This window comes from Triticum aestivum, chromosome 6A (assembly GCF_018294505.1).
Source record: "Triticum aestivum cultivar Chinese Spring chromosome 6A, IWGSC CS RefSeq v2.1, whole genome shotgun sequence".
Lineage (NCBI taxonomy): Eukaryota > Viridiplantae > Streptophyta > Magnoliopsida > Poales > Poaceae > Triticum > Triticum aestivum.
Window position 1 is genome coordinate 561,035,054 of NC_057809.1, and position 25,679 is coordinate 561,060,732.

A 25,679-nucleotide genomic window follows, 5' to 3' on the forward strand; every position below is an offset into this window, starting at 1 on the left:
TGCACGCACCCGATGGGTCCGTAAACATCCGTCCACCGATGACGATGGAAAAGGCCAATCAAACGCAACGAATCACGAGGAACGGGCCAACATGCATCAACCCTTTTCCCCTTTACTCTTTTGCTCGCCCGTTTATTATCATTATTCCTTCTTTTCCCATTGACCGCTTGCCCGCTTCTTCCGAGCAAAAACACGATCCAAACCGCTTTGCATGGAGGCGCCGTCGCCCAAGTTGAAATGGACGCGGCTTTCGGTTTGGCGCATGCCACGAAAGCAGCGGCCCAGGGAGAAAGCCCGGCCTATTTAAGCCCCGGCGCCGGCCGCGTGGGAGGGAGGAGTGGCGAGGGCGAGGCCACATCACTCACTCCACTCCACGACTCCACTCCCGGCCACCTCACCCGGACGCCGCCCATGGCGCTCCAGAGCCGCCACCACCACCACGACGGCCGCCGCGTAGTAGCCCCGCCCGCTCTCCCGGACCGGGGCTGGGAGTGGGAGTGGGACTGGGAGGAGCTGGTGCGGTGCCAGCTCGGCGACGGCACTCATGGCGCGCTCCCGGGCTTGCCCTCGTGTAAGAAACCTACTCCTTCACTGCGTGCCATGCCACGCGCGCGAGACTGGTCTAGTCTACCGCCACACGCATACGCACGTCGGTACGTGCGTGCGTGCGTGCCCGTGATGGTGCTGACCTTGCGCGTGTGGCACTGTGGCTGGTCTAGTCTAGACCAACTCTAGAGGCATTGGCTGTGGGGTGTGGCGGTATTTACTGAGCCTTGGATGTTTGCGGCGCAGTAGGTGGCGGGGGGGAGGAGTCGCCGGTGTCGTCGTCGGAGGCGTCGACCGGCGGCGGCGGGGGCGGCTACCTGGAGGACGCCATCGCGCAGTGGGGCGACCGGAGCAAGCGGCAGAGGACGGCTGCGGGGGAGGGTCCGCCGCGGTGCCCGGCCATGGCGAGCGAGGACCTGCAGTGCCTTCTTCAGGTGAGCTCTCGCCCCACTCCCCATGGCCGATGATGATCTCTAGCGACGCAGTAGTAGGATTGTCCACTCGCCATGGCTCGGCGCTGGAGCTAGATGCTCGAGTATTCGCTAATCACTACTGAAAATTTTGCTGCATCATCACCTCATCAGCAACATTGGCCGTGCGACGAACATTGAAATTTTAACCCGAACCCGGAGTAGCTATTCTGCTTGCTTTATTATTATTAGGTGTCTGCTGTCACGTCGTCTAGAGTACACATATTCTCTAATTACTAATCCTGGGTAACTACTTTAGACAACAAACACAGTAATTAAAGGTTGTAACCTCACCGTCACTGTCACGCTAATGGACACGAAAAAGAAAGTACTACTGGTTCAGTCGTGTCCGTGTCTCCTCGCAGAGAGCGGCATGCTGTCCTGCTCCACCCTTTCTCTAACCCGTCGTCTTGTGCTTGTCTCTTGCTCGGCACGGCGCAAAAACGCAGAGCTTCTGGGATCCCAGCAGCGGCGAGGGAGCGCTCCTCCATGACCTCAGCACCATGGCCCCGGCCCCGGAGACCAGCGGCTTTGTCTCAGGTGATGATCGCACGCCCTCTTTTTTCTTTCAGCTCATTTCGTCGCACACACACACGCACAGAGCTTAAGCTAGCACTACGTAGTACCACCGCACAGCAAAAATCCAATGAGAGCATTCATGATTCACTGGAAGCGCCATGTTCCGATGATCAACCAATACAGTTTGAGACGATGGCAGCGCGCGCTCTACTGTGATGACACTGTGTTCAATAACTGCTAAATGGAGCGGCGTTGTCTTTGCAGAGGAGGGCGCTGCATCGGGCAGGGGGCAGCGGCAGGGGGAGGGGGGCCGGAGCGCGGCAGCGGCAGCGGCAGCGGGGCAGGGAGAAGCTTGTGGAGCGGCGGCAGGGCCCCCGCCACCCTCCTCCGCCACGGCTGCTGCTGCTCCCCGGCCACCGCTGCAAAAGGCTACTGCAGGGCGCGGCAGCGGCAGCGGCAATAACTGCGGCCCGGCGTCCTCCTCGTCCTGCTCCTCGCTGGCAGGTGGGTGTGGGTGTGGCCGACCGGCGAGCAATTAGCACCCGCGCATGTGTGCAGCTGAGCCGCTGAACTGGCCCTGCGGCGCCAGGGGGTGGCCGGCTTCTAGGATGGGCCGCCATCTTTTTGTTTGACGTGGGTGGCAGGCTGACGACGGGTTTTTTTTTTCGTTCTTTCTTTCTGGCGCAGGGAGGAGGAAGGAGGGGGTGCTGTACCCGTTTGCCGTGGTGAAGCCGCTGGTGCTGGACGGCGACACGCTGAACGATGTTAACCGGAGGATCCTCAAGCGGCCGGCGAGGCCGGTGCGGCACCCCGTCGGCCAGTTCGCGTGCGGCCCCGTCGTGTCGTCGACTAACCGGCCGGGCCTGTCCGGGAAGGCGGTCGTCAGCCTCACCAAGATCAGGACCGGAGGGAAGGGCACCATTACCATCATCAGAACAAGAGGCTAGGCTGACTGAGGATGAAGCGGATGGGTTAGATGAATCGGACAGATATTCTATATTCTTGTGACCAAGATCGTCGTGAGAGTTAGTTCTCCTTGTAAATACATAGGTCTTTCCCTAACCTCTTTGAGAATAAGAAGCAACCTAGCATTGCAGTGTGTTTGGTTCGTGAAAATTAGAGATAGGAAACGGGAGTTAAAGCATCTACAGTTGGATACACCAAATCCGACTTCTTAAAAGCTCGTGAACGCGTCTGGACGCTTCAACGGAGAGTACTTAACAAAACACTACCACATTTCATAGAAACGTTCCTACAAACTATCACTTTACAAATTTGTACAGAAAACTATCATTTTCTCACTAATCCTTGACTAAAAACTACCATGTCTGAAAAGAGCCTGATTTGCCTCTTTTAAACGCGTTTCTGACTGGTTGGGCCCACACATAAGCGTTGACGTGGCACATTGCCGTCCCGGGGAGGAGCTAGTCATGGCCGCCGCCGTGCCCGGGCTCGAGCTCAGCCATGGTCGTGCCCGACCGCGCTTGCTGCTCCTGCTACTCCTTGCCGCCCGCGCCGGCTGCTCCCTTATGTTCCTTGCCTTGCGGGCTGGCGCCGAGGGCCCCGAGCGGGACATCACCAGCTGCTCCAGCTTCGTCGGGGAACAGAGCAACTCCGATTTGAACTCCTCCAGCCTCGGGTCTTCGTGAATCCGTGGCTTTGGCTCTTCCGAGCGAGAGCTCGAGGCCTCGCCCCCGGCATAGCATTGTGGCGGCTGCGGCAAAAACTGCAGCTTGTAGTGTGGCGGGTGCGGCCAGGTCTGCGCCGCGTACCTCTGCTGCGGCACAAACTACGGGTGCGGCGGCGGGATCGGTCATGGCTGCTCTTGTCTCGAAGACGAGGCGCCGCCGCGGGTCGTCTCATCGTGGTGGACGCGTCGCTCCGATGGCGCGAAGGCTGGAGCCGTGGGACGCGTCCGCCCTCACGCGGCGCGGCGAATCCGTCAAGTACAGCTCCCCCATCCTTCGCTCCGGCGACTCGAGCCCGAAGGGAAACGCGTGCGCCGAGGGGTGCACCGCCGTGCTGGGCCTCGCCGGCGAGCTCCCTGCCGCGAGGCACGAAGACGAGGTGTTTGTTGAAATGCCTAAAAGAGATATAGGAGGAGCAAGAAGATAGACACTGACGTGCGGGCCCAACTAGTCAGAAACGCGTTTAAAAAAGCCGAATCGGGCTCTTTTCAGACTTGGTAGTTTTTTGTCAAGGATTAGTGAAAAAATGGTAGTTTTGGGCACAAATTTGTAAAGTGGTAGTTTCTAGACACGGTTTCACGAATTGTGGTAGTTTTTTGTTAAATACTCCTTCAACGGACAATGACCGGTCACACTTGTTTCCACAAACGGATACCTCAATTACGATTACGAATCCTTACATCCATACAATTACATGCACGTGAAATCTAATATCAAGTAGAGCATGTCCGGCTCTGTCGTGCCCATGTCCGGTGGTTGGTTGCACTCCTCGCAGTGTTGATGCCATCGCCGACGAGGTAGAGTAGAACATGAGACGCACACCGGCTCACATGACTCGATGGATCCGTCGTGGTCGAAGGCCGACACATCCATCACGACGCGGCCTTTGGTGCTCGGGGTTGCAGGCCGTCCGTCTCAATGTCGGAGAGTGCGACTCCGCCTCGCCGATGTCTGCCATGGCCTCTCAATTTGGAACTACTACTGCCAATTTCTTCCATGAGCAGGTTTCCATCCCGGATTAATTTCCACGGTGTACGAAGTAAGAGTGGGACTAAAAATCTACTCCCTTTGACCTTAGTTTAAAACTGCGCCATCTATTATTATGGATGAGAGGGAGTATTTCCCATGTCTAATGCCTCATGCAATCAAACATGATTAGAGCCTTACAATTTGGCATCTGGGAACTGCATTTGCGTTGCCTGTCAGTGTATCAATGTCCCTATCTCGGTATCGTGTCCGAGTACCAGCCTGACATGAATTGTGCGTTCGTAAAATACAACCACTGTTCTGTACCTAGAACCAAAGCTCTGACGAGGCTGATTGAACTGTGCACGCCCAGGCGAGCAATAACAAGCCAACAACCGTGTGTGTGTGTGTGCTGAACTGCTGGTATCACTGAAAATCGGGACCATCAAGTAGGGCGATATCTGCCTACCGTATACGCACAGGTGAAGCGTTGGTACGATACCACATGGTGTGGTGCATACAACTTTACCCTCTCAAAATAGTACGTATATTTCGAGATTTCATGCTATAAAACCCCAGAAACGCGGCACTTTTGATGAAGCAGATTGCTTCCCATTTCTTTTGCCCATCTCCCAGTGCTTAATATATGTGGTGTCCTACAGTAATGAATGGAGCAAAAGCTAGGCAGAATCTCTACTTCTAATGAAGCAGTTGGTAGTCTTGCTTCCAGTTTTTTTTCGTTCCATCTTTCATGGTTTTTTTGGTACCTTCTCCCACCTCCGACTTAGCCACCACGAACCGAAAAAACCTCGTGTTGAGACCCAACCCGCACCCATGCACCTACGACCGAAAAAAGACCTACGATGGTTAACCAACGAAAAAAGACCTACGAAAACTAACCAGCGACAAAAAAAAACCTAAACCTATCGCCCGCACGTGCGATCGACGACTCCTGCCCTCGAGCGAGGTCTCCCTTCGCCGCCGCCCTTCATCCCTTCGCCGCCGCCGCCGCTCCACCCAGAGCCGCCCTCTTCCCCGCTGCAATGCCCGTGCCGATCCATCCCTTCGCCCCAAATCTATCCCTCTGCCGCCGCCGATGCATTCGCCGCCGCCGTTCCATCCCTTCGCCGTCGCGCCGCACATCAAAGCCGCCGCCCTCCTCGACCAGCCCCAGCTTCTGCCGCCTTGCCCCTATCTTCCCTCCAAGCTTGACGCCCTCAACCCCCCCCCCCCCCCTCTTGGAGGCAGGCCACCCGCCGCTCATCTCGGTGGCGTCAGGCGCGGGCGTCCCTACCATGGCATCGACGGCGCTGCGGCTCCTTGGTCCGATCGCGGCGCTGATGCATCTGGATCGACGGGGCGGCTCGCTGGCTGGCCTTTCCTTGGATGCGTACATGTTCTAATGGTGATGGCATGACCATAGATCGTATGAGTCTAGAAAACTTTAAGGCGGTTCATCTGCGTGGATGGTTGTGCCCTCTTTTTCCTCTTTGCATTTTTTCTTGTTAAATTTTTTTAGCTTGTTTGCGTTGGCAACTAGAAAAAAGACTTAAAATCCTAGATTGCTACTTTTTACGAGAAGCTCGTACCTGATCTATAAGCTCACCAGCCAAGCTGTCCATTTGGACTTCAGTAGATATATGGAGTATATTAGTATATTTACTCACCTTGCCCACAACCTGTTTGAAGAAATTTCTCTTCTGATTTGTTGGTATGAGGTGGCTGTTTTTTATGTATATATATATGTATGTCCTGGGTGTCTATTCTTATCCTTTTTAGGTTCAAAGATAAGCGCGCTCATTATATTAAATTTTGGTATTGCATTGTTGAGCACTTCCTGTGAAAGTTCTATAGCCTCTATTGTGCAGTTTTCCTTTTTTTCAGGTTCTCCACATGAGCACCGGAAAATGGCAACTTGGTTGAACTGAATCAGCTCTAAGCTCCTAAATTTGTGCATATCTTAAAAACACTACAGTGCTACCTCCCCGTAGTAATAATAGGTATATTATGATTTTTTACATGTTCAATCAATTGCACTGATAAATCATTTATGCTTTTTTAGAACAAGCATCAAGCATCACTGATAAACCATTTATGCTTTTTTAGAACAAGCATCAAGCATCAAGACTTATGATGGTGTTTGGTGACCGATAAAGATGGCTGGAAAGGCTCTTTCCAAGCATAAGGTGAATCTTGTACATTTCACTTCTTAATATAATTTGGCCAGTACGATGTTTATTTGCTGAAAACTATATCCCTGTTGTGGGTTATCTGACTAAACTTGCATTCTCTGCTTGGCACTGATACATACTCGTGACTTGATACATCCGTATTTAGACAAATCTAAGACAAGAATTTTAGGACGGAGGGAGTATATATTAATATGGGCAAAGGAAATTCAAAATATTTTATGTCAGGGAAAGAATTCTAAAACCACATAAGTATCTTGGGGCTGGTTAGGACAGTGCTCATATTGTTTGAAACTTTACTATATTTGATACTCTAAATCTAATGCGAGCTACCGATGGGTGTGCTGTTGATCATGCGAGAGAACTAACCCACGATAGAGAGCTATTGTTAGCAGTGTGCAGGGGTTAGGAGCTTCTCTGGGGAAGGGATGGACATCGACAACATTGACTTCAACGGCCGCGCTGTATCCTACGCACCATGGCCACCTGGATGGCCAGACACCATATGCAGGCGACTGCCGCGCTAGGTATCCTCGACCGCTGCTGCTGTTTTTCTAAAGATATGCTTATTTCATTTGCACCAACCTTGCTGTTTAGTAACATGAACGTCTCTGTTTCTTCTACTACAATGACAGGATAAGAGTACCTTATCCCTTTCAGCGGGGTGCTCCAACTTCTGATGCTGGTGAAGCTTTTGCAACGATGGCTGCATCATCCCCGTTGGAGGTTTAATTAAACTGAGGTAAATATGCCAAAATCTTTTGTCAAATAAAAACATGACTGTCTATTTTGCTTGTCAGGATCAAGCTCTCTAGCTATAAATGAAATTTTCAGAGTAGTTTTTGTTGGCTTTGTGTAACCCTGATAGCAGCTTCTTGGAAGGTTCAGATGTGTGGCAAAGGATTTCAATTTTCCTATTTACACAAAGGAAACTCGAGAAAGGTTCAGATTTCTCATGCTTGGTTCTGTGCTCTGAGGGTTACATAGACAGAAATGCCTCCTATTTACACAAAGAAAACCCGAGAAAGGTTCAGATTTCTCATGACTGCTTCTTGGGTATTTCATGCCTGTACCATCTATTAGGAAAATATAGTTTGTTTTATAGCTGATGATGCTCGATGCTTTTTTATCGATAAGTAAATGCTCAGTTTTAGCTCATACACTACATGGCAAAAGCTAATTCTGATGGGTCTGATGCAAATAATTTTCATCTTCTGACATGCCTTGAGTTGAGTAGTTAATTCTTTTATAAGAATCTATGTAGCTTTGTATCGTTGCAGTTTCATTATATATCCATTTGCCAATGCATCTAAAGATTCAACAGTGTAGAAACCACCATCAGTCTTGGGATTGCAAATTGTTTCTTCATTCCTTAGGTGCGAAGGAGCCAAGGTCGTATGTTCTCGAGGCATCAATACACTTCATTTTCCTTTTCCTTTTCCCTATTTATGTTCTTGCATTTATTTCTTCTTCTCGGACCCAATTTGCAGGGGGGGTTCTACTTTGCCTCTTGAGGCAAGTGTGGATGTATATTGATTGTGGTTGTTCGGACAAAAATATTGCGTGCAAACATTATTGAGTACTGATGGTGAGACTTTCCATTCCTTTATCCTTTGTCCTTTTAATCAAGAACAATGTTTAGAGCTTACGTGGTTGTCGAAATTTAGTTCTGTAAGAGAAATATTGATTTCATGCTTGGACGCATGTGATTTGATCTACTACCAAGTCAATCTTGGTCCATATTGTCGGAGTTTTCTTGTTAAGTTTTTTTTGTTGCTATTAGTATTTCATTTATGCAGAGACCGGGCGTAATGCTTAAACCTTTAAAGTAATAAAGTGTCATTCATCGAAAAATAATAGTATTTTCATTTAAACTGGAAGTTTATGTGAAGAAGGGACTGTGTTGAAATGTATGAGTTTGTTTTCCTATTTTCTTTGGAAGAATGAGACTACCAGGAACAGTATCAAGTTTGTAGCTGCTCATCGTCTCATCCTTGAAAAAAGGTTGTAGCTGCTCATGTAATATTCACACATCATCGGTGGCATGTCAGTGGCCGGCGGAAGGAAGCTTCTGTTTGACACATCTCATTTTTCTAGCAACTATAAGAAATCAGTAAAGCAGTAGGAAGTAGAAACTCAGTCCAGAAGATTATCTGATGACCTGATATGCTACCTGGTGCCTTTTAGTACGTAACAAATGTAACTTCTTCTCCAACAAAAATAATAATGTGAGGCAAAAAAAAAAACATCTTGAGTACCATGCCCGGATACATATTTTGTTCCATTAGAAAATACAACTATATTTTGTTACATTCAGGTCATGTTATATCCTGCACGTATGTTACAGGTGTTTCTCTCTACTTTGTGCTCCAGACTTGTTTTCCCTACAATATGGTAAATTAATGTATATTCTTCTGAAGTCATAGTATATTGTTTAATCTGGGGTTTACTCCGGTGCCAAGTGTACCATATTGCTAGATTTAACTTTAGTCTATGAGAGTTGCTCTGTAGCTATTTCAGCATAAATGGTTCATCATAATAGGATTTAATTAGTGATCTAACTTCTGTTGCTTCTTGGTGAATATGAAATATATTGCGTTTTCATGGAAGCAGGAGCCGAGTAGTTGTGGAGCGGGTCGTGAGAGAAACGGTTGGTGAGCGCGGGCTAGACGGGAAGGTGATGCCTGCGATGGCGACCAAGCCGGCGGGCAGGACAGGGGCGACCGTGGCCATCATGTTGTTTTCGAGGGAGAGCGCAGCAACCGCCATCACGCAGCTGAAGAAGTCAAAGCCCGGGGCGAAATTGGCCATCGTGGCCAGCGTGAAGCTGACAGACCTAAATACTGGTGATAGGTTAGTCGCTGTCGCACCGTCTTTGAACTTGGTGGAGACACAGAAGGAGAGCAGTGGTGCCGTGAAGACCTCGACGCCTGCTGCCATGACCACGTCCATGACGATTGAGTTGGTAATAAAGATACTAATTGTATACAAATCCCCCAGCTTTGAAAACATTAGCTTATCCAACTTATCATTGAAAATCTTGATTCAAGATAAATGGAACATTTCCTATATACAATGAGCTTATTATTGAAGGTTGCATCAATTATGCTATTATTGCTGAAATAAGAGGCTTATATATTTGTCAATCTTTGCGTACCTTGTAATAGTGACTGTCAATTATTGCGTATCTTGTAATACTGACTGTCAATCTTTGTGTACCATGTAATAGTGACACGTGGATGCATGAAGTTGAGTGATACTCCCTCTGTAAAGAAATATAAGAGTATTTACAGTGAGAATACTAATACTATTTATAAATGGATGATATATATCCAGTTATAAGTTCTCAGGTGACGAGCAATTTGGCTACTTAAGGAGATAGGAAGATTGCAGAGAAGGAAAAAAATGAAAGAGAATTTATATTTGTTGTTGCATAATGAAAACTCGATGTAACCATGCTTAACCCATATTTCTAAATTAGAAGAATAATTTAATCAATGTGTCCATATTTTTATTATTCCGTGGCAACGCATGGGTATTCAGCTTTTGCCCGTAGCAACGCACGGGCATTCTACTAGTCCGAATTAGGAACCCAATTAACAGTCGTGAAGGAACGCACACACGTCGCCTAACCATGGCTTCTCCTTGTCCTTTTTATTCATTTTTTTTCCATGAGCTTACCTCTCGGCATTGGTGGTCGACGTGATTGGAGCTTCCACCCTCAGAAGCTCACGATTTGGCATCTGGGGAGTGCATCAGCTTGTGCCGACTGCCGAGCACCAACCTGACATGAATTTGAGTTTGTAGAATCCTGCAACCTTTGGTCGACACCTACGCTCTGACGAGCATGATTGAACTGTGCAGGCACAGGTGAGTAGTAATAAGCCAACAACCCTGCGCACTGAACTGAACTTACAGTATCACTTCAAATTGGGGCCAACCGGGACCAGCAAATAGTACTATACCTGGCTACCGTATACGTACAGGTGAAACAGCGGTACCACATGGTGTGGTACATACAACTCATTGCATGCAACAACCCCATGAAGTCGCAGCACATATTCCTACTTTTTTTTGAAGTCACAGCACACATTCACTTACTGAAACAGCCCGGTTAACAGTCACGACTCACGAGGTAGCGCACACTCGTCGTCTAGCCACGGCTTTTCCTTTTCTTTCTAATTTCTTTGTCTCTAAAGGTCTAATTAAGTGGATCAGTTCAATCATTGTAATATGGAGTGACATTCTATTATTTCATCAGTTGCGCGAAGAACACAATGACCAGTTCAGGTTAGCGCAAAACTAGTGATGTTACAAGCGAGTGATTTTACAAATTTGTAGAGAAACCAGGTCTTCGGCAAACTAAGATTTTCTTTCGACAGCCAAGATCCTGGGATACCTCATGAGGCCCGCTTAACCTGATTCACCACCAAAACTATGAGAAAAAAGTAAAATGTAGCTGGGCAAAGAAAAAACAGGAAACCATGCCCCCTGCAAAACACGACTCACTTGCCTGAGGTTGCAGTAATTTTGCACTTTGTGAACATGAATCTCTAGCATATTTTTGTTGCTCCATTCTTGCAAAACAATCTGAACACCAAATTTGTATTCACTGTGCTTTGTAATTGCCTTCAGCAGTTGCCATAAGACATTTTCAGATTGATTATGTCCTGTGGTTTAAAATAGCCTAGTGAAGCTATTGTGTAATTACAATAACCAAGGATCAAATGGGAGAACTAAGTGGCAACAAACCTGGCAAAAATGTCTTGGAAGGAACAGAAAGTAAGGGGCAGTTAAAATCAGCAATATTGACAATCCAAAGACGTAGCCGTTTATAAGATGCATCCAGATCTCATTGGATGTGTATTATGACGGCTGTAGAACTGAATTTGGTTGACGGCTGTGATCTTGGAAACTACCAGCTCAAATGATTGCCATCTGGGACAGATTTGGAATTTTGAATACACATCTGATCATATGTCATCTTCATCTTGTAACAGTATCTCATAGATATCAGTGCGAATGAACAATTCCTTGCCATGCATAACTTCCTGGAGATCTGATAACTCTTTCATAGTCAGAACTGAGCTCAATTTTTGGAACCCATCAAGCCATAATCGTTTAGACCTGCGAAAGAGTGTTAGATCTGAGATGCCAAACACAATCATCCATAACAACAAAATTAAACCACCAAAATTCTAAGCCCAAGAGGTAATAATAATAAAATATACAGTTTAAATAGTGGCTGCTAAGATAAATATGAGAAAATACACATGGAATAAAAACCACTTACGTATTCACATGAGAAAGCAAAGAAAAGAAAGCAGAAGCTGCTAATATTTCATAAACTAAAATTTTGTGACATCACCAACCAAACTTGGAAACACTGCTTCTCTTAGATGCACTTTATTTAGAATACATGCTCATTATTCTTACATATTAACATACAAGTGATTGAGTGGATTGCAATAAGTAAAACGACAGAATTAAGCTCTGATATCCATGTTTATGTGACTCGCGTACCATGGGCAAGCATGTATAGCTCTGAAGAACACACGTCGTGCCGCAGAAGTATTACAGGCTATCTCTGCCTCATAAGCTAGATAACAGCGCCACAACAGAACAGACTTCTGTAACTTATCATCAGCTAGAGCTCTCTCAAACAGACTGTGGATTCTATTGTAAGATCCTGCTTTACTCCATTCAAAGGACAAAGCGAACAGCAAGGCAACTATGGAAGGGTCCCTGTTGAAAAAATAATCAGTCAATAGAAAGCAGCACGGCCATCTACAGTCATACATGCACGCAACAAAATTGCATGAAGACAATAAAAGCTTGTTTATATTATTTCCATCTTTAAACACCATATATGAGTGCAGACAAAAAAATATGACAAGAGGATCCACATTAAAGGAGAACTAGACGGGCATATCCTTTAGAAGTTATATTCATATCACACTATACTAGATATACAACACAGAGTGTTTTCATGGAAACAAAGCACCCTTACCTTTGACTGCATTTGTCAAGTGTAAGACGCAGATTGTTGGGAACACTGTAAAGACAGCTCAGAGTTAACATGGATGCATATGATTTTGGATTGTACGGATATGTTTGTACTCCTTTCAATATGCTCGGCCAAACCCTTGAGAGACTCAACTGGTTCAGATTCTTCTGAAGCAGTTTGATGTAATACATCCACAACTCTTCAAATTCCAAGGTATGGCTCTCTGAAAAAATCAAGTTCACATAATAAGAGAATGCTTTGTTGAATGCAAATTTGACAAAAAAATAATTATAATTATAAGCATGCAGAAAAATATTTAAGTCTTTATCCGATTCAAAATAACAGCAGGACAACAAATGAAGAGGTTAAACATAAAGGTAAGTTCAACAGTAAAATACAACAAGGTGATTTTAACTTCTAGTGAAAACTGAAAAAGACCCTTGAGAACAGTCAAAAGGATCCATCCATCTTGACCCTTGAGAGCAGTCAAAAATAGGCTGTTACGTCAGGTATAACAACAGTATAATTTGTTTATGCAAGATAAATGAATAAATAAAATATCTTATAGCTTAGACAAATACATCTACTATAATTTAGTACTCCCTCCGATCCATATTACTTGTCTTAGATTTGTCTAGATACGGATCGGAGGGAGTAGTAAATAACAATTGATAACAAAAGTGAAATTGCACTAACAGAACCCTAAAGTTAAGTGCATATTTCGTTGCGAATACTCAATAGTTAACAAGGGAGGATAGCCAATATACATCAGCAGAAGGAATAGAAATTAGTATGCATGACATAGGACCAAGGTGGCAGTTATCAAGTTGTTGCTTCAGCAGCAGTTTCGACCAACAGTAACTGACATTGACAAATAGAGGTGGCAAGCAAAAGAATAACAAGAATAATTGCCATTTTGTAAAATGATAGAATGATAAAGTAAAGCCACTTCACACAGGAGCAGAAAAACATAATGGTTTGAAACGATATCATCCATATAGATCCAGAACAAAAAAGAGAGGATGAAGAACCTGAAAATGGACAGGCCTCCTCTATCACTTCAAGACCAGAAGAATAACCAGAAGTCATACTCTCGAACAAGGAAGCACAGCAAATCAGAGCAACTGATTCTTCTCTCAAACAACCACTTGCAAATGCAGACCGCAGGCTTCTAATCTGCTCTTTAAATCCTTGACGAGCCCTTAATACCAGCGGGCGTGATATAGGACCGCCAAAAGAAGAATACTTGATATTGCTACCCAAGCAGGAAAGAATGTATATTGCACGATGTGCCGAGTCAGAATTGTTTCTAGAAGTAGATATTGATATTTCCATCTCAGCATACCAAAAATAAAGAATAGGAACCTTCCTGACGAGATCCTGTCAACAACAGCAACAACCAGAAGAACCTTAAAAACAGAAAGCCGGTCTCTTATTTCTTACTACATCCGTTAAAAGAATAGAAGTCATCACGAAACGCATGCAATAAAACTCTAAAAGCTTGGCCACAAATAAGTATTTAAAATTTTCACATGGAAATGATCGCATAAGGATGATTGTGTCATAACTTATTTCCAAATCGTTATTTTCTAATATAATTGCTGACTAACATACAATTAGAAAAAATATTGGGCAAACTTGTACATGGGAGATAATGTCAATGTCTAAAGGCATCTATTTTAGAATTTAGACTGGAGATGGTAGCATGCATTCGAGAGGCAGATCTATGTTTATGCACACACCAAAGATGCTAGAACAGCAGCATTATGCATTATACAACCAATACCAGTAGCGACTAATACTGATTGGAATGAATGGATATACAAGCTTCCATAAAATATATTTATTTTACGGTTCTATAATACCTGTGTAGCTCCTTCTGTAGATAACAGTGCCATGTCAAATATCTTCCTTGCTTGGTCAATGTTCCCATGCCTAGCCTCAATTCGGCCATATATACCACAAAGCAGAAGATCCTGGCCACAAGAAAGGTCATGGTTTACATTTCTTCAATACGCAATACTCCAAGCTACATATGATTAAGACTGATAACTGTTACAAGTAACTTAGGCTAAATAAAATGCACTCATACATAAAAACGAAACATAGACACGGAGAATTCTCAGAAGAACACCATTTAAAACAAGATAATGGATGGAGCATCAACTTGGTTAATGCAAAATATGAGTAACCGCTATTGAACTGAGGACTTCTGCTATATTTACGGATTGCCTTGGCTTAATTTTGGTCCCATAACTGCATGGTGTGTTTAGTTTGCTAACTGATGCAGATTACGCTGGGTGATATCACTCGGCAAAACTCTATCGTGTGAACTAGGTGGCTACTGGCTAGAAATACATGAGCATACTTCTGTGTGGTTTATTGCACAACTAGCTAGTTGCTTATAACTTTTATGGCCCACGAAAAATTAATGTGAAAACAAAGAAAAGGGAAAGAGGATAAAGCATACCTGTCTGTCTTTCTTCAGCAGGTTTTTGGCCAAAGCCCGCGATGCATTAGCTGGAGTAGACAAAGTGTTCTCTTGTGCCGTATACATTTGGGTGGTAACAAGGACAGCTTCCTCCAAGATATGATTACGAGGGAATATATCAAGGGAAAGCAATATTGCATTTTTCAGAAATTTCACCAGGCCAGGTCTTTGAGAAAGATCATGCATACTTCCTAATAAAGACTCCAAACTACAATGACTTGAATTTTGTGTCTTGTTTGCAAGGTCAGATATGGCGATAAGATCTTCCGAAATATCATTTGAAATCATCTCAAGGCTCATAATTCTATCAAGCCAACTTGAACTGTTGCTGGATGTCCTGGAATTTAAGAACATTGATTAAAACTGAAGGATGAGTCCTGGAATTTAGGATAACCGCAACCAACTTTCCATCGTGCAACCCAGTGCACAACTTCTCAGTAGGTTTTCAGGACGAACAAGTTGGTGTAAGCTCTGTTTAACCAGGATAAATTTCGAATCCCCCAGCTGTCGACTCAGAATCCACTCTAGGATGCTGAAATGTTCGTGATGAATTAAACTAAAAGACTAACGTGCTACATGACCAAAATAATGAGGAAACCCAGCTGGGTAGCTGCAGGTATAGCCATAAATCTCATAATTCCCATTATATGGTAACAGATTTGATCAAATTATACTATCCAGTTTTCTTGTCAGGCTTAGTTATAAGGAGTTGCACACTGAGCAACAAAAATTGAAACAAGTTACAAGGCAATAAAAATATACTACTCCCACTGGTCCAAATTAATTGTCGCCGCTCTAGTAAAGTCTAGAGCTGCGACAATTAATTTGGATCAGAGGGAGTATTTAGTTCTGTTCACATGAGGAGGATGACCAAAGCTTAACAGGATAGAAGTGCAAGAATTTACCATCTAGAAATTTTGCCACCATAGAAATCAATAAATTGGCATATCAAGGAAAAACGAGCCTCTTCTGACGATAAAGAGAACAGAAACTCAGTTACGTCCTCAAACAAGATTACTCTGGAAAGCTGATCATTGACTTCTCCAGATGAGGCATCATTAGAATGATTTGGTCCTGCTCCTGGAAATTGCATCCCAGTGTTAGAATTGAGTTACCTAAACAAATCTCAAAGTCACTTCTCAATCTTACCAACAAAGGGGGAAAGGGAAGTACCAGAATTTTCACGAAGGGGCATCCATTGTTCATTCTCCCTCGACAGCTCCATTGTGGACCATCTATTCCATGTTTTTGCATCCTTAACTTCACTACTGTACTCAGTCTCTACATCAATGCCGAGCTTTTTTAGTAAAGATTCAACATCATCTTGTGCAGGTGTGTCCTCAGTATCAGGGTCTTCTGGATCAATTCCATCAGCAGCCAATTCTTCTATTGATTGGTTAGACACATCATTCGTTTCAGCATTTGCTACAGAGGGATTAAACCAACCACTCCAGCCTCCCCCTTCAGGCTCTTGAGGATTTTCTTGCATAACCATGTTTTGTCGACTCTCCTCATCCTTTGCTAACCATGTAGACCATCCAAGAGCCCCATCTTCTCCAATTCTGGCACCACCACTATTCCAGAAGTGCTCAAAGAGTCTTTGCTTACTGCTTGAGGACAGGGAAAGGGGAGGCGAGAATAGGCTAAACTCAATTTGAGCTTGAAATAACCCAGTTGCTAATTCTCGATGTCCTGTTTGCCATTCAAACCGGCAAAGATTCACAAATATATCCACTAAACCAAGTTCAACCTGAACTAAGGAAGGATGTGCTTTGAGATCAGCATTTTCACAATCCTGCGGAAAATTCCAGAACAAAACATTTTAATGACTATAGCAAATTCATGCAAAGAGAGGGAGAGAAGGGAGAACAGTTATGCTGAAATATGTTCAATGAGGCACTAAACCTGCCTACATAGCTTTGTGCAAGCTGCAGATAGAGCCTGTACTGCATATGAGTAAGACTTCCGTGTATCAGATACTTTGAATCTGGAGAATTCCCCTTGGCACAGAAGTAGATACTGTTTCCACAACTTACAACTGTCAGGGTGTTCCATAAGTATTTTCTCCCATTTACCAAAGAGACTCTCAGAGCTATCCCTCTCACCATATGACTTCAGAAGGCAAAGCAACAATTCCTCGTTATCTGGATTGAGCTCCACAGCCTTCTCCAATATACTAATTTTTCTTTCAGTTGTTTGCAAACGTGCTGCTTTTTGTGGCTGACTACTGGCAACTTTGTCCTGCAATGCAGAAGCAGAGGAAATCACTTCACTAGATTTCTTAACAACTATAAGGTGGAAGGGGGAAAGGTTAGCTGAAGTAAAACTCTAGTCAACAGTTTCATAGCTTAAGATTCTGTTTGTGACTTAACTGTATGCTGTAAAAAAAAATCAACTGTGCACTACACAATGTGATAGCCTGGTGAAAGAAATATTCTTCTAAAACTGTGATACCTGAAACTGAGCGAAGGCCAACCAGATTTTTTCATCATGAGGACATTCTCGTGTCATCTTATTGAATTCTTTTGTCCTCCGAAGTATTTCATCTTCCCAAGATTCCTCAAGCTCCTGTTGCACGGTTGTGCTTTTCACAGGAAGGGATGATGTCTCTACAGGGATAAAATCTTCAGGGAGAATTGCAATCATATCACTTTTCAACACTTTCAGGTGCTTGAAACCCTTGTTTCTTTCTAAAACGGCATGTTTTGCTGAAAAGTAACGCCCTCCCACTTTTACTTTGTTATCCAGTCCATCCAAATCTGAATCTAGATCCATCTGCGATGAAGCATGTCCATAATTATAGAAACGTCGATTAAGCCCACGTGTCTCCAGTGCGTTTTGAGGCTTGTAACGTGCAATGTCCATTCTGCATATTACCATGTGGTGTTAGACTTGATTAGAATAAAATCAGTTACCTGAATAAGTTCGGCTTACAGAATGAAGTCTCTGCAGCAGGTAAAAACTGGAAAACTTCAACATGTTATTAAGCATTGATATTCTGAACAAAGTGACTACATTTAACTTTTCCAGCTTGATGATATACTAATTCCATGTATTGTTTACATTGTTACCATTGACAATATCAGCCGAATTGCTCCCCTGTGCAAGCTTCCATTGGCACATATATTGTTTATACGTTAATTTTGATGTAGCAGCCCAAGTTTGGACGCATCTACTTGAAGAAGAAATTGTTGAAAGAACAGAAAACAAATACTTCCTCCGTTCGGAATTAGTTGACGCTCAAACGGATGTATCTAGAGCGTCAACTAATTCCGGATGGAGGGAGTACTAAACTAACGTCTAACAAAGGGTCGGGTGTACCATTTGGATAGCAGCTACAGGCCCGCCTAAGCCTATGTTGTTCTCTGACATTGTACACAAGTAAAATACTGAACTGGCAATCACAAGACACCACAGAATACTAAGCTACATAATGTTGCAGTTGATAAAAAAAAATCTTCACAGTAACCGCGTAGATATATTCTACAATGTTTTGAAACAGACTGATATTAGTAACTTTGCAGCAAGTCCCAGAAGATAAATGGCTAACTAGACAATAACAGAGAGTTGAGCTTTAGTTATAAAAAAACTGACAGAATATAAGAATTTCCTGTTTAACAAACTGATCTGATTATTCTAAAAATAAAATTGTTCCAACCCAGCTTCTAAGTCAGCACGGGATTAAACATGTGAAACTATAAGTATCTACACTGGGTTTAAAGCTTAAACTATCAGTCCATGTCCATTGGTATCATTAACTCCACCTCACGATTTTTTGCAACTTAATTCCAGACTGCGTAGTTAGCGCTCTGGAAATTACCAATACACGAGTTTAACCATATAGTTTATGCATCTAGGAAATCAAACTTGGTGCTAATAACTTTGATAAGACGCTAAACATAAGCAACTATACACAACCTCTTACACAGGCCTTTGGCATGTGATCTACCACACCTGCATCCAATTGCATAAATGAACAAGACACTCTAATCGTTTCCTACTAGAACAAACACCGCAACAATGGAATCGGTGAAATGTAGCTTTGACACCAATAACTTCACATGTGAAAGCATAAACAGTCTGTTCAGCATATTTCAGTATGGCGTAAGCATGAATTTAACACAACAGCTTCGCTATGCAACAATCCGTGCATAAACATAAGCAAACACTGACCTGTAGATTGATCCAAATGCCAAGTTATCCTGGTCGCCCTTGGCGTCGACGTAGTAATCCTTGACCAGCTTGGTCTCCGACCCAGCCCAGGCACGAACCCCCGGCTTCCGCGAAGAGGCGGCCCCCTCATACCGCTCCTGCTCCCTCCTCCGCTTCCTCCTCTTCCTGTCGTCCCGCCTCGACCCCCTCTCCTCGTCGGACGGCGAGGACGGCAGCAGGTTGTACTTCGCGGGAGCGGGCTTCGGGGCCGCCTCCTCCTCGTCCGAAGAGGGGCTCAGCGGCGGGAGGGACGAGGAGGCAGTGGGTGGGATGTTGAGGGAGGAGGCGTCGAAGGAGAAGCTAGGGTTCGGGAGACACTGGGAAACCTCGGTGGGGGCAGAGAGCGGGAAGAGGGGGAAGAGAGAGGAGGAGTTGGAGGGCTCGTGTCCTCCTCCAGCGGCGGTGGCGGTGGTGGTCGGCGGCGAACGCTCCGGCGATGGCTCCATGACGGCGTTGCGAGAATCGAGATTAGTGTTGGGCGATGGAGAGCAAGAAAGTTCTGGCCGCTGACGGGGTTTGTCGGGCCAACCAAACATGGCCTTGAGAAGTTGAGAGTTCTTTTCTTTTCATCGTCGGCCCAATTCATACTGTATTTTCTAAGAGAGGAGTTAGGACTTATTTTCCGCAGTGACTATTTCTCGCTTTAAGCGAGGCGGTAGAGAAGTGTCGCTGAAGGTTCTAAGTATTTGGCCCGGCCCATTCGTTCACGCATTAAAGTAAAATAAAAGGAGATCATGAAACGCAAGTACCAGAGATCCGGGATCTATCCCTGATCTACAGAGAGACGAGGCACGCTGCTAGCCAATCCGTCACGTCCCATTGGTTGTTAATACTAGGTGACGCGACCTATTTGAGGCCATTTGAGCAGGTTTTTTTGTTTTCTTTTCTATCAATTCTTTAATTTTTTACTTCTCCGTTCTTTCATTTTTTTTCATCTTGTTTTTTTCCTTATGTTATTTTCGTTTTCACTCCACATTTTCATATATGTCAAAAACATTTTTTTAATAAGTGATCAACACTTTGCGTATACATTCAACATTGTCCGAACGCTCATTCAACATTTTTTTCAATGCTTGATCAACATTTTCATACTTATTTCAACATTTTTTACATACTTGGTCAGCATTTTTCAAATACATTTTCAAAAAAATTATGTACATGATCAACATTTTTTGAAATACTTGTTCACATTTAAAAAATACTTATTCAACATTTTTCCAATACTTTTTTAACATTTTTCAAATACTCGTTCAATAATTTTTAAATACTTTTTCAACATTTTTATATATATGATAAACTTTCAAATAATTGTTCAACATTCTTTTCAAATACTTGTTCAATATTTTTTTCAAATGTTTTTTGAAGAGTGTTTTTGGTTATATATATATATATATATATATATATATAGGGTTGCGCTATTCGTCACCCTGAGTGAGGAATAGTTATTTCTCACCCTAGCCTGCCCATGTACCCAGCGTAACAGTCTGCATCCACGGCAAGAACAGAAGGTTAGTGAGATAAACTTACGGTCTTTACAATTGGTCTTGCGCCACGGTGAGGGAAGGGATGTGAGGTAAGATTTGGTTGCATGTAAAGTAATATTACGTCTTAAAAAAGTTTGCGCCATAATTACTGTAGGGTCGTCGCTCGGCCGGCCGATCCGACGTGAGGAAGCGCCTCTATGGTAGTCCCAGTCCGGCAAGGGTGTGGACTGCCATGGAAGATCCTGTTAGGCGCAAGTAGACGCGGCGGCGGCCAGAGAGCTCACTCCGGCGAGATGCAGGCGCCTCCCTCTGGACTGGAGTACCCGTCACACGCGAGAAGGTCGTGGTGGGAGCGCCACGTATGGACGAGCAGCCATGATTCTTCTTAAAACTGATTTAGGTCACGGATAATGCATGCATCCTGATTTTTTTAGTCTTTTCCCTCTCTATTTATAGTGGAGTTGTTCATGAGGAACCATGGATTTGATGCACTGAAAAGCTCATTTTGGAAGAAAAAATTTGGAAGTATCATTTCTGGAATTGCATCCTCAGTTATCCCAAAAATATTCTATCTTCTTTCTGAATGTTGACTGAAATTTCCGGCTGTAGAAATGTCACCAAAACTGTGTTTATGACAAACATTGTACGCACTCTCTCAGCTTCAGTATCGAACGCATGTAACTGAATTTTGTTATATAGACAACACATTTGGTTTCTTTCACCTTATAATGCCAGTGCTAGTCTTTGTGAATCAATCCATATACTTCCGTCTAGCTCTAGCAAACTACATGTGTAAATCATAATTTATTTTATACTGATCAGTCCATGAAGTCTTGGTTCTGAAATGCTGTTTGATCATACAAGCAAAGGAAAATTATGTAATGGAGGTAATGAATATTTAATTATTTACAACAATAGACTCGGTTAATCACCTAGTATGACCAACCTGTATAGCAAAATCTCTAAGGACGGGTTACATGAGGCAACAACAAAGAGAAGGGTCAGTCCTGTGAGAGATCTTCATATTTCTATGCTGGTTATTGGTTCCCATCATGTCATCTTTTGCTTATGCATCATGTACTTGAGCAACCAAACATCTAATGTTCACTTAGAATATTTTGTACTGAGTAGGATCAATAATTACAATAATAAAGCGATCACACTTGCCTTCTTGGAAGATCCAATGAAGTAACAAGGCAAATCTCACCAATTGATGTTTCTTAAAATACATGCCCTGGTACTGTGTAATGTTGCTAATAGCTTACGGTGACTGAGAACAGGTGGCATCACACAGGATGATCATGTCTAGGTTTGGATTGAAGAAGTGAGGCGCCCATTCTCTTCGGAGTTTTGGTTTTTTCTGTATTATATTATAACATTTTTAGTAGCACCATGCATATGAGTTTTACACTCAAATAACGACATTATTATGCTTAGCAAGACAAATCCTTCCATGGTCAATTCACCATATGCCAGAGAAATAGTTGGCCTTTAATTAGATTACAAGAACAATGTAGATGCTTATTGATCAAAAAAGATGTATTGTAAAAACCGAATTACATAAGCACACGACGTGTGAAACATGGTCTGGATGATATGTTCAGGACCTGCTACATGTATGCCTTGGAATGATACGTTGAGGACCTGCTACAGATTTACGGTCCAGATGCTATCAGAAGTGCACAGAGTTCTCCTTCAATCAAGGGTTCGTATCTATTACTTGACTGTCCGTAGACTTCTGACAGCTGCAAGAGAGCCACATTTTAATGCACTATAAATCAAGCATGGAATCTAAGAGATATTATTTTATAATAAGAGAAAAAGTCCAACGTGGAAGCAATTTATTCTGCAGAAAATTCACAAGTGGATTCTTCTATCTAACGAATTACAACTGAACACCTTGTTCATATTTGCAAGCAAACCATCTAAACACCTTGTTTATATTTCAACGGAAGCACAAACCAGAGTAGCATCGTTACCTCTGCAAAATATTTAGCTAGCCCAAGCATGAATTTTACAGGATAACACACTTTCAACTTTACATAGCCTGTTAGCTCTGAAAAATATTTGTATATTGCAATCAAATTTAGACGAGAACACACCCGGTTTAGCTATGACCAAAACAGCTAACTCGCCACGAATCAAGATCAACCACACTATTTGTTGGGCATAAGTTACCTGCACATCCGAGAGGTATTGGGCCAGGGAAATTGTTCAAAAAACTGTAGCATGCAGCGCGTACTAGAGCATCCAACCGTGGCTGGCAGAGAGCATGAAGGGGTAATGGTCAAACCAGCGACGCAGAACACCATTAGCAGAGTTGATGTGACCACCATGCAAACCAAGCACCACGTCGTCGAGCCTACCTGCTCTAAGGAAAGTTAAAAACACTTAACCCCGTCACCAAGGCCACACGCTCACCGTATGCATTCGCCCCCAAAGGCGCCCACTGTCGCCAGCCAGAGAGGTCACCCGTCACTAGGGCCTCTTGCTGAACACACTGAAAAAAATCGCATCATGCTTTTTTGCTCTGAATGTCAACTTCAGAATTGTGACTTTCATCTTACATTATTAAATTCAATGACAGATTCATCTTCTTGGCTCTAATGCACACTAGTTCATAATGAATCCATAGAGTCAGGACACTTGGAATTACCCTTGACCCTTGGCAAATTTTATTTACTATACTACCAAGTAGCCAGGCACAAATAAGGATTCTACCCGTCAGGCTCATGCAATAAATCTTTTCAGAATCAATAGTGAATGAAATTCAGAACCTGCGCCTTCATTTATCCAAGATTCCTCACAAAATATACGACTGTTACAGCTTCAATTCCCAATTGGGCATTAACACAAACACCCCATGGGCACTCAGAATGAGATCCAAAGATGGATTACTAAGGTTCACACAAGCCTTGAAATTATGGAAACAATCAGATCAAAAACATGATGGTTACCTGCTAGGAGGAAGGGGCTAGCAACAGAACATGTGATGTAGTGTGAGAGGAGGAGATCACAGCCGCATGAAGAACAAGGGCAGCGTGCTCACTATGTCCATGCGTGTGCAAAAAAATAGGGAAGCGCACAAACCTTACATCCGGAGGCCGTGATGGATGCTTGTCCTTGTACAGTCTTGGCAACCGTGCTCCAGCCTCGAGCCAGAGCTGCCGCGACAACCACCCGTCGGCCGCCGCGCTGCCGGACAACGCGGCCACACGCCTGATCACGACGTCGCTGACGTCATTGACTTTCCCGCAGAACTAACCCGCTGAGCACCATGCCGTCGTCCAGCAAACCAGCCACCGCCACCGCCACTCTCCGTCAAAACTGCCGCTCATCTCGATTGAATAGGAACGTGGGAGACGGGTCGTGGCGTGGGCTAGCTATCCCAGTCCCCACAAGGCCACAATTGGGAAACGGTTTGTAGCCGATGTGCAAAAGAGGTGAAAGTTTACGTTTGTGTACATAAAAATTACATCGTGTAAGCGGTGGAGCCTGGCGGTCAGCCGTAAGGTTACGGCTCACCATACGGGGTGCCACCGGGGGCGGGTTCGCTGGATTGACCAGGGTGAGGAATTACTTATTCTTCACCCTGGGTCACTAATAGACTTTCTATATATATATATATATATATATATATATATATATATATATATATATATATATATACAAAAGTAAAACAAAGAAAGCAAAAAAACAAAACAAAAAGTATGAAAAATACAAAAACAGAAAACAAGATGGTGTTTCCCGCGCACGTGGGCCGGCCCAACTGCCGTTCCCTTCAGCGAAGGGTTGATCTTGTCTCGCTTAACGCGAGAAATAGGGGTGCCCCTCATTTTTCACGCGAGGCCGATATCTCGCATTAAGTGACGCTAGCCCATTTTCGTCTGATTTATTTCTTCGCTGGGTCCGTTAGATCGAGTGAGTTCGCTGGTCTTTCGAAAAAAAAAGTAAGTTTGTTGGTTCAATCGCATAGTGTTTTTCCTTATTAGAACAATGTACATGCGTTGCAATGGGATGTAAATATTCTAGTACATTAACTTGTGATTTACCTGCCATAATATGCGATTGTGTAAATAAATGTTCATTAAATTTTGTTCGTGATTTACCTTATATTTTGATCAAAAGTGATTTACCTGCTCATAGTATGCGATTGTGCATATAAATATTCATCAAATTCTGCTCGTGATTTACATTATATTTTAATCAAAAATTTGGCAATTAAATTATAGTGTCATTAGTCCAGAAGGTAAGTAAATCAAGGTGATCGGTTATTATATGGGGAAGGTTGGACGAAAGGATGGTGGGAATTAAGGTGAAACAGGAATCTTATGTTCTAGGTAATTGCCCATGCGTTGCAGCGGGGTCATAAAAACTCTAATATTATGTATAACATTTACCCTTAGGACATAAATACTGTCAACTTTTTTTAGCCGATAAATAACTTTTGTTGTTGTTTTTCTTCTTCTTCGCTTCATGAGCTGGCCCTCATTGTTGCTGTCGGTGCTGCCGGTGATGACATTGCCATAATATCAATTAAACTCAAGATGCTATATAACTCCACCGTTTAAAAATAGTTCGAGCAGCTATGTCTTTTACAAGATGTACCAAAAACCCATTGTGTCTATTCTCGTAATCGTAAACTATCTAGTACAAGCCTGTGTGGACCTTTTATATATAGCACACATTCTATGTACTAAATTAACTTAGAATAACCTGAAACTCATGCTTAAGAAAGAGGAAAATGTACTTCCTTCACTAACAAAACATGGATTGCCTGCCTTAGAAGAAACAAACAAATCAACCATGCTCCGTTTCTTGCATTTCATTTTATGGACCTTCATCACACACAAAAATAGAGCAAGAATAGAAAAACGAAAACCCATGCTGGAACCCGGTCCAACGGGAAGCAAGTTGATTCGCTAGCCCGCAAGATAGGAATTACAAGGGCGTACATGATCTCTTACATGGGCCATGCAAGGCATCCCCGAAGAAGGATGGCATGCATATTGATTTTTGCGTTGCACCTCCAACTCTTTTGCTTGAACTCATCCATGGCTTGGAAGCGAGAGGGCACCACGTGAGATTTTCTGGATCGCGTTGTTTT

The 25,679-nt window shown here is 43.7% G+C and overlaps 2 protein-coding genes and 1 long non-coding RNA gene across 3 annotated transcripts; 1 reads left to right on the forward strand and 2 right to left on the reverse strand.

Annotated features, from left to right (window-relative positions):
* The first annotated feature begins 237 nt into the window (after window positions 1–237).
* On the forward strand, window positions 238–2,629 carry LOC123129696 (uncharacterized). Its single transcript, XM_044549758.1, has 5 exons — window positions 238–571; window positions 793–980; window positions 1,466–1,556; window positions 1,800–2,039; window positions 2,223–2,629. Exons 1-5 carry the CDS (start codon window positions 238–240, stop codon window positions 2,480–2,482), a joined length of 1,113 nt encoding a protein of 370 aa, XP_044405693.1. The 3' UTR covers window positions 2,483–2,629.
* A 7,975-nt stretch (window positions 2,630–10,604) lies between these two features.
* Window positions 10,605–19,604, reverse strand: LOC123128516 (nuclear exosome regulator NRDE2). The gene is made up of 13 exons (XM_044548543.1): window positions 19,050–19,604; window positions 17,331–17,742; window positions 16,782–17,117; window positions 16,050–16,671; window positions 15,782–15,956; window positions 14,856–15,213; window positions 14,251–14,361; window positions 13,417–13,765; window positions 12,389–12,608; window positions 11,902–12,123; window positions 11,131–11,505; window positions 10,888–11,048; window positions 10,605–10,796 (listed from the first exon to the last, which is right to left on the reverse strand). The coding sequence occupies exons 1-11, from the start codon at window positions 19,532–19,534 to the stop codon at window positions 11,352–11,354; spliced, it is 3,444 nt and encodes a 1,147-aa protein (XP_044404478.1). The 5' UTR covers window positions 19,535–19,604; the 3' UTR covers window positions 10,605–10,796; window positions 10,888–11,048; window positions 11,131–11,351.
* A 2,398-nt stretch (window positions 19,605–22,002) lies between these two features.
* LOC123131040 (uncharacterized) lies at window positions 22,003–23,973 on the reverse strand. Its single transcript, XR_006464053.1, has 2 exons — window positions 23,663–23,973; window positions 22,003–22,317 (listed from the first exon to the last, which is right to left on the reverse strand). It is a non-coding gene; the product is annotated as an uncharacterized lncRNA (long non-coding RNA).
* Window positions 23,974–25,679: the final 1,706 nt, after the last annotated feature.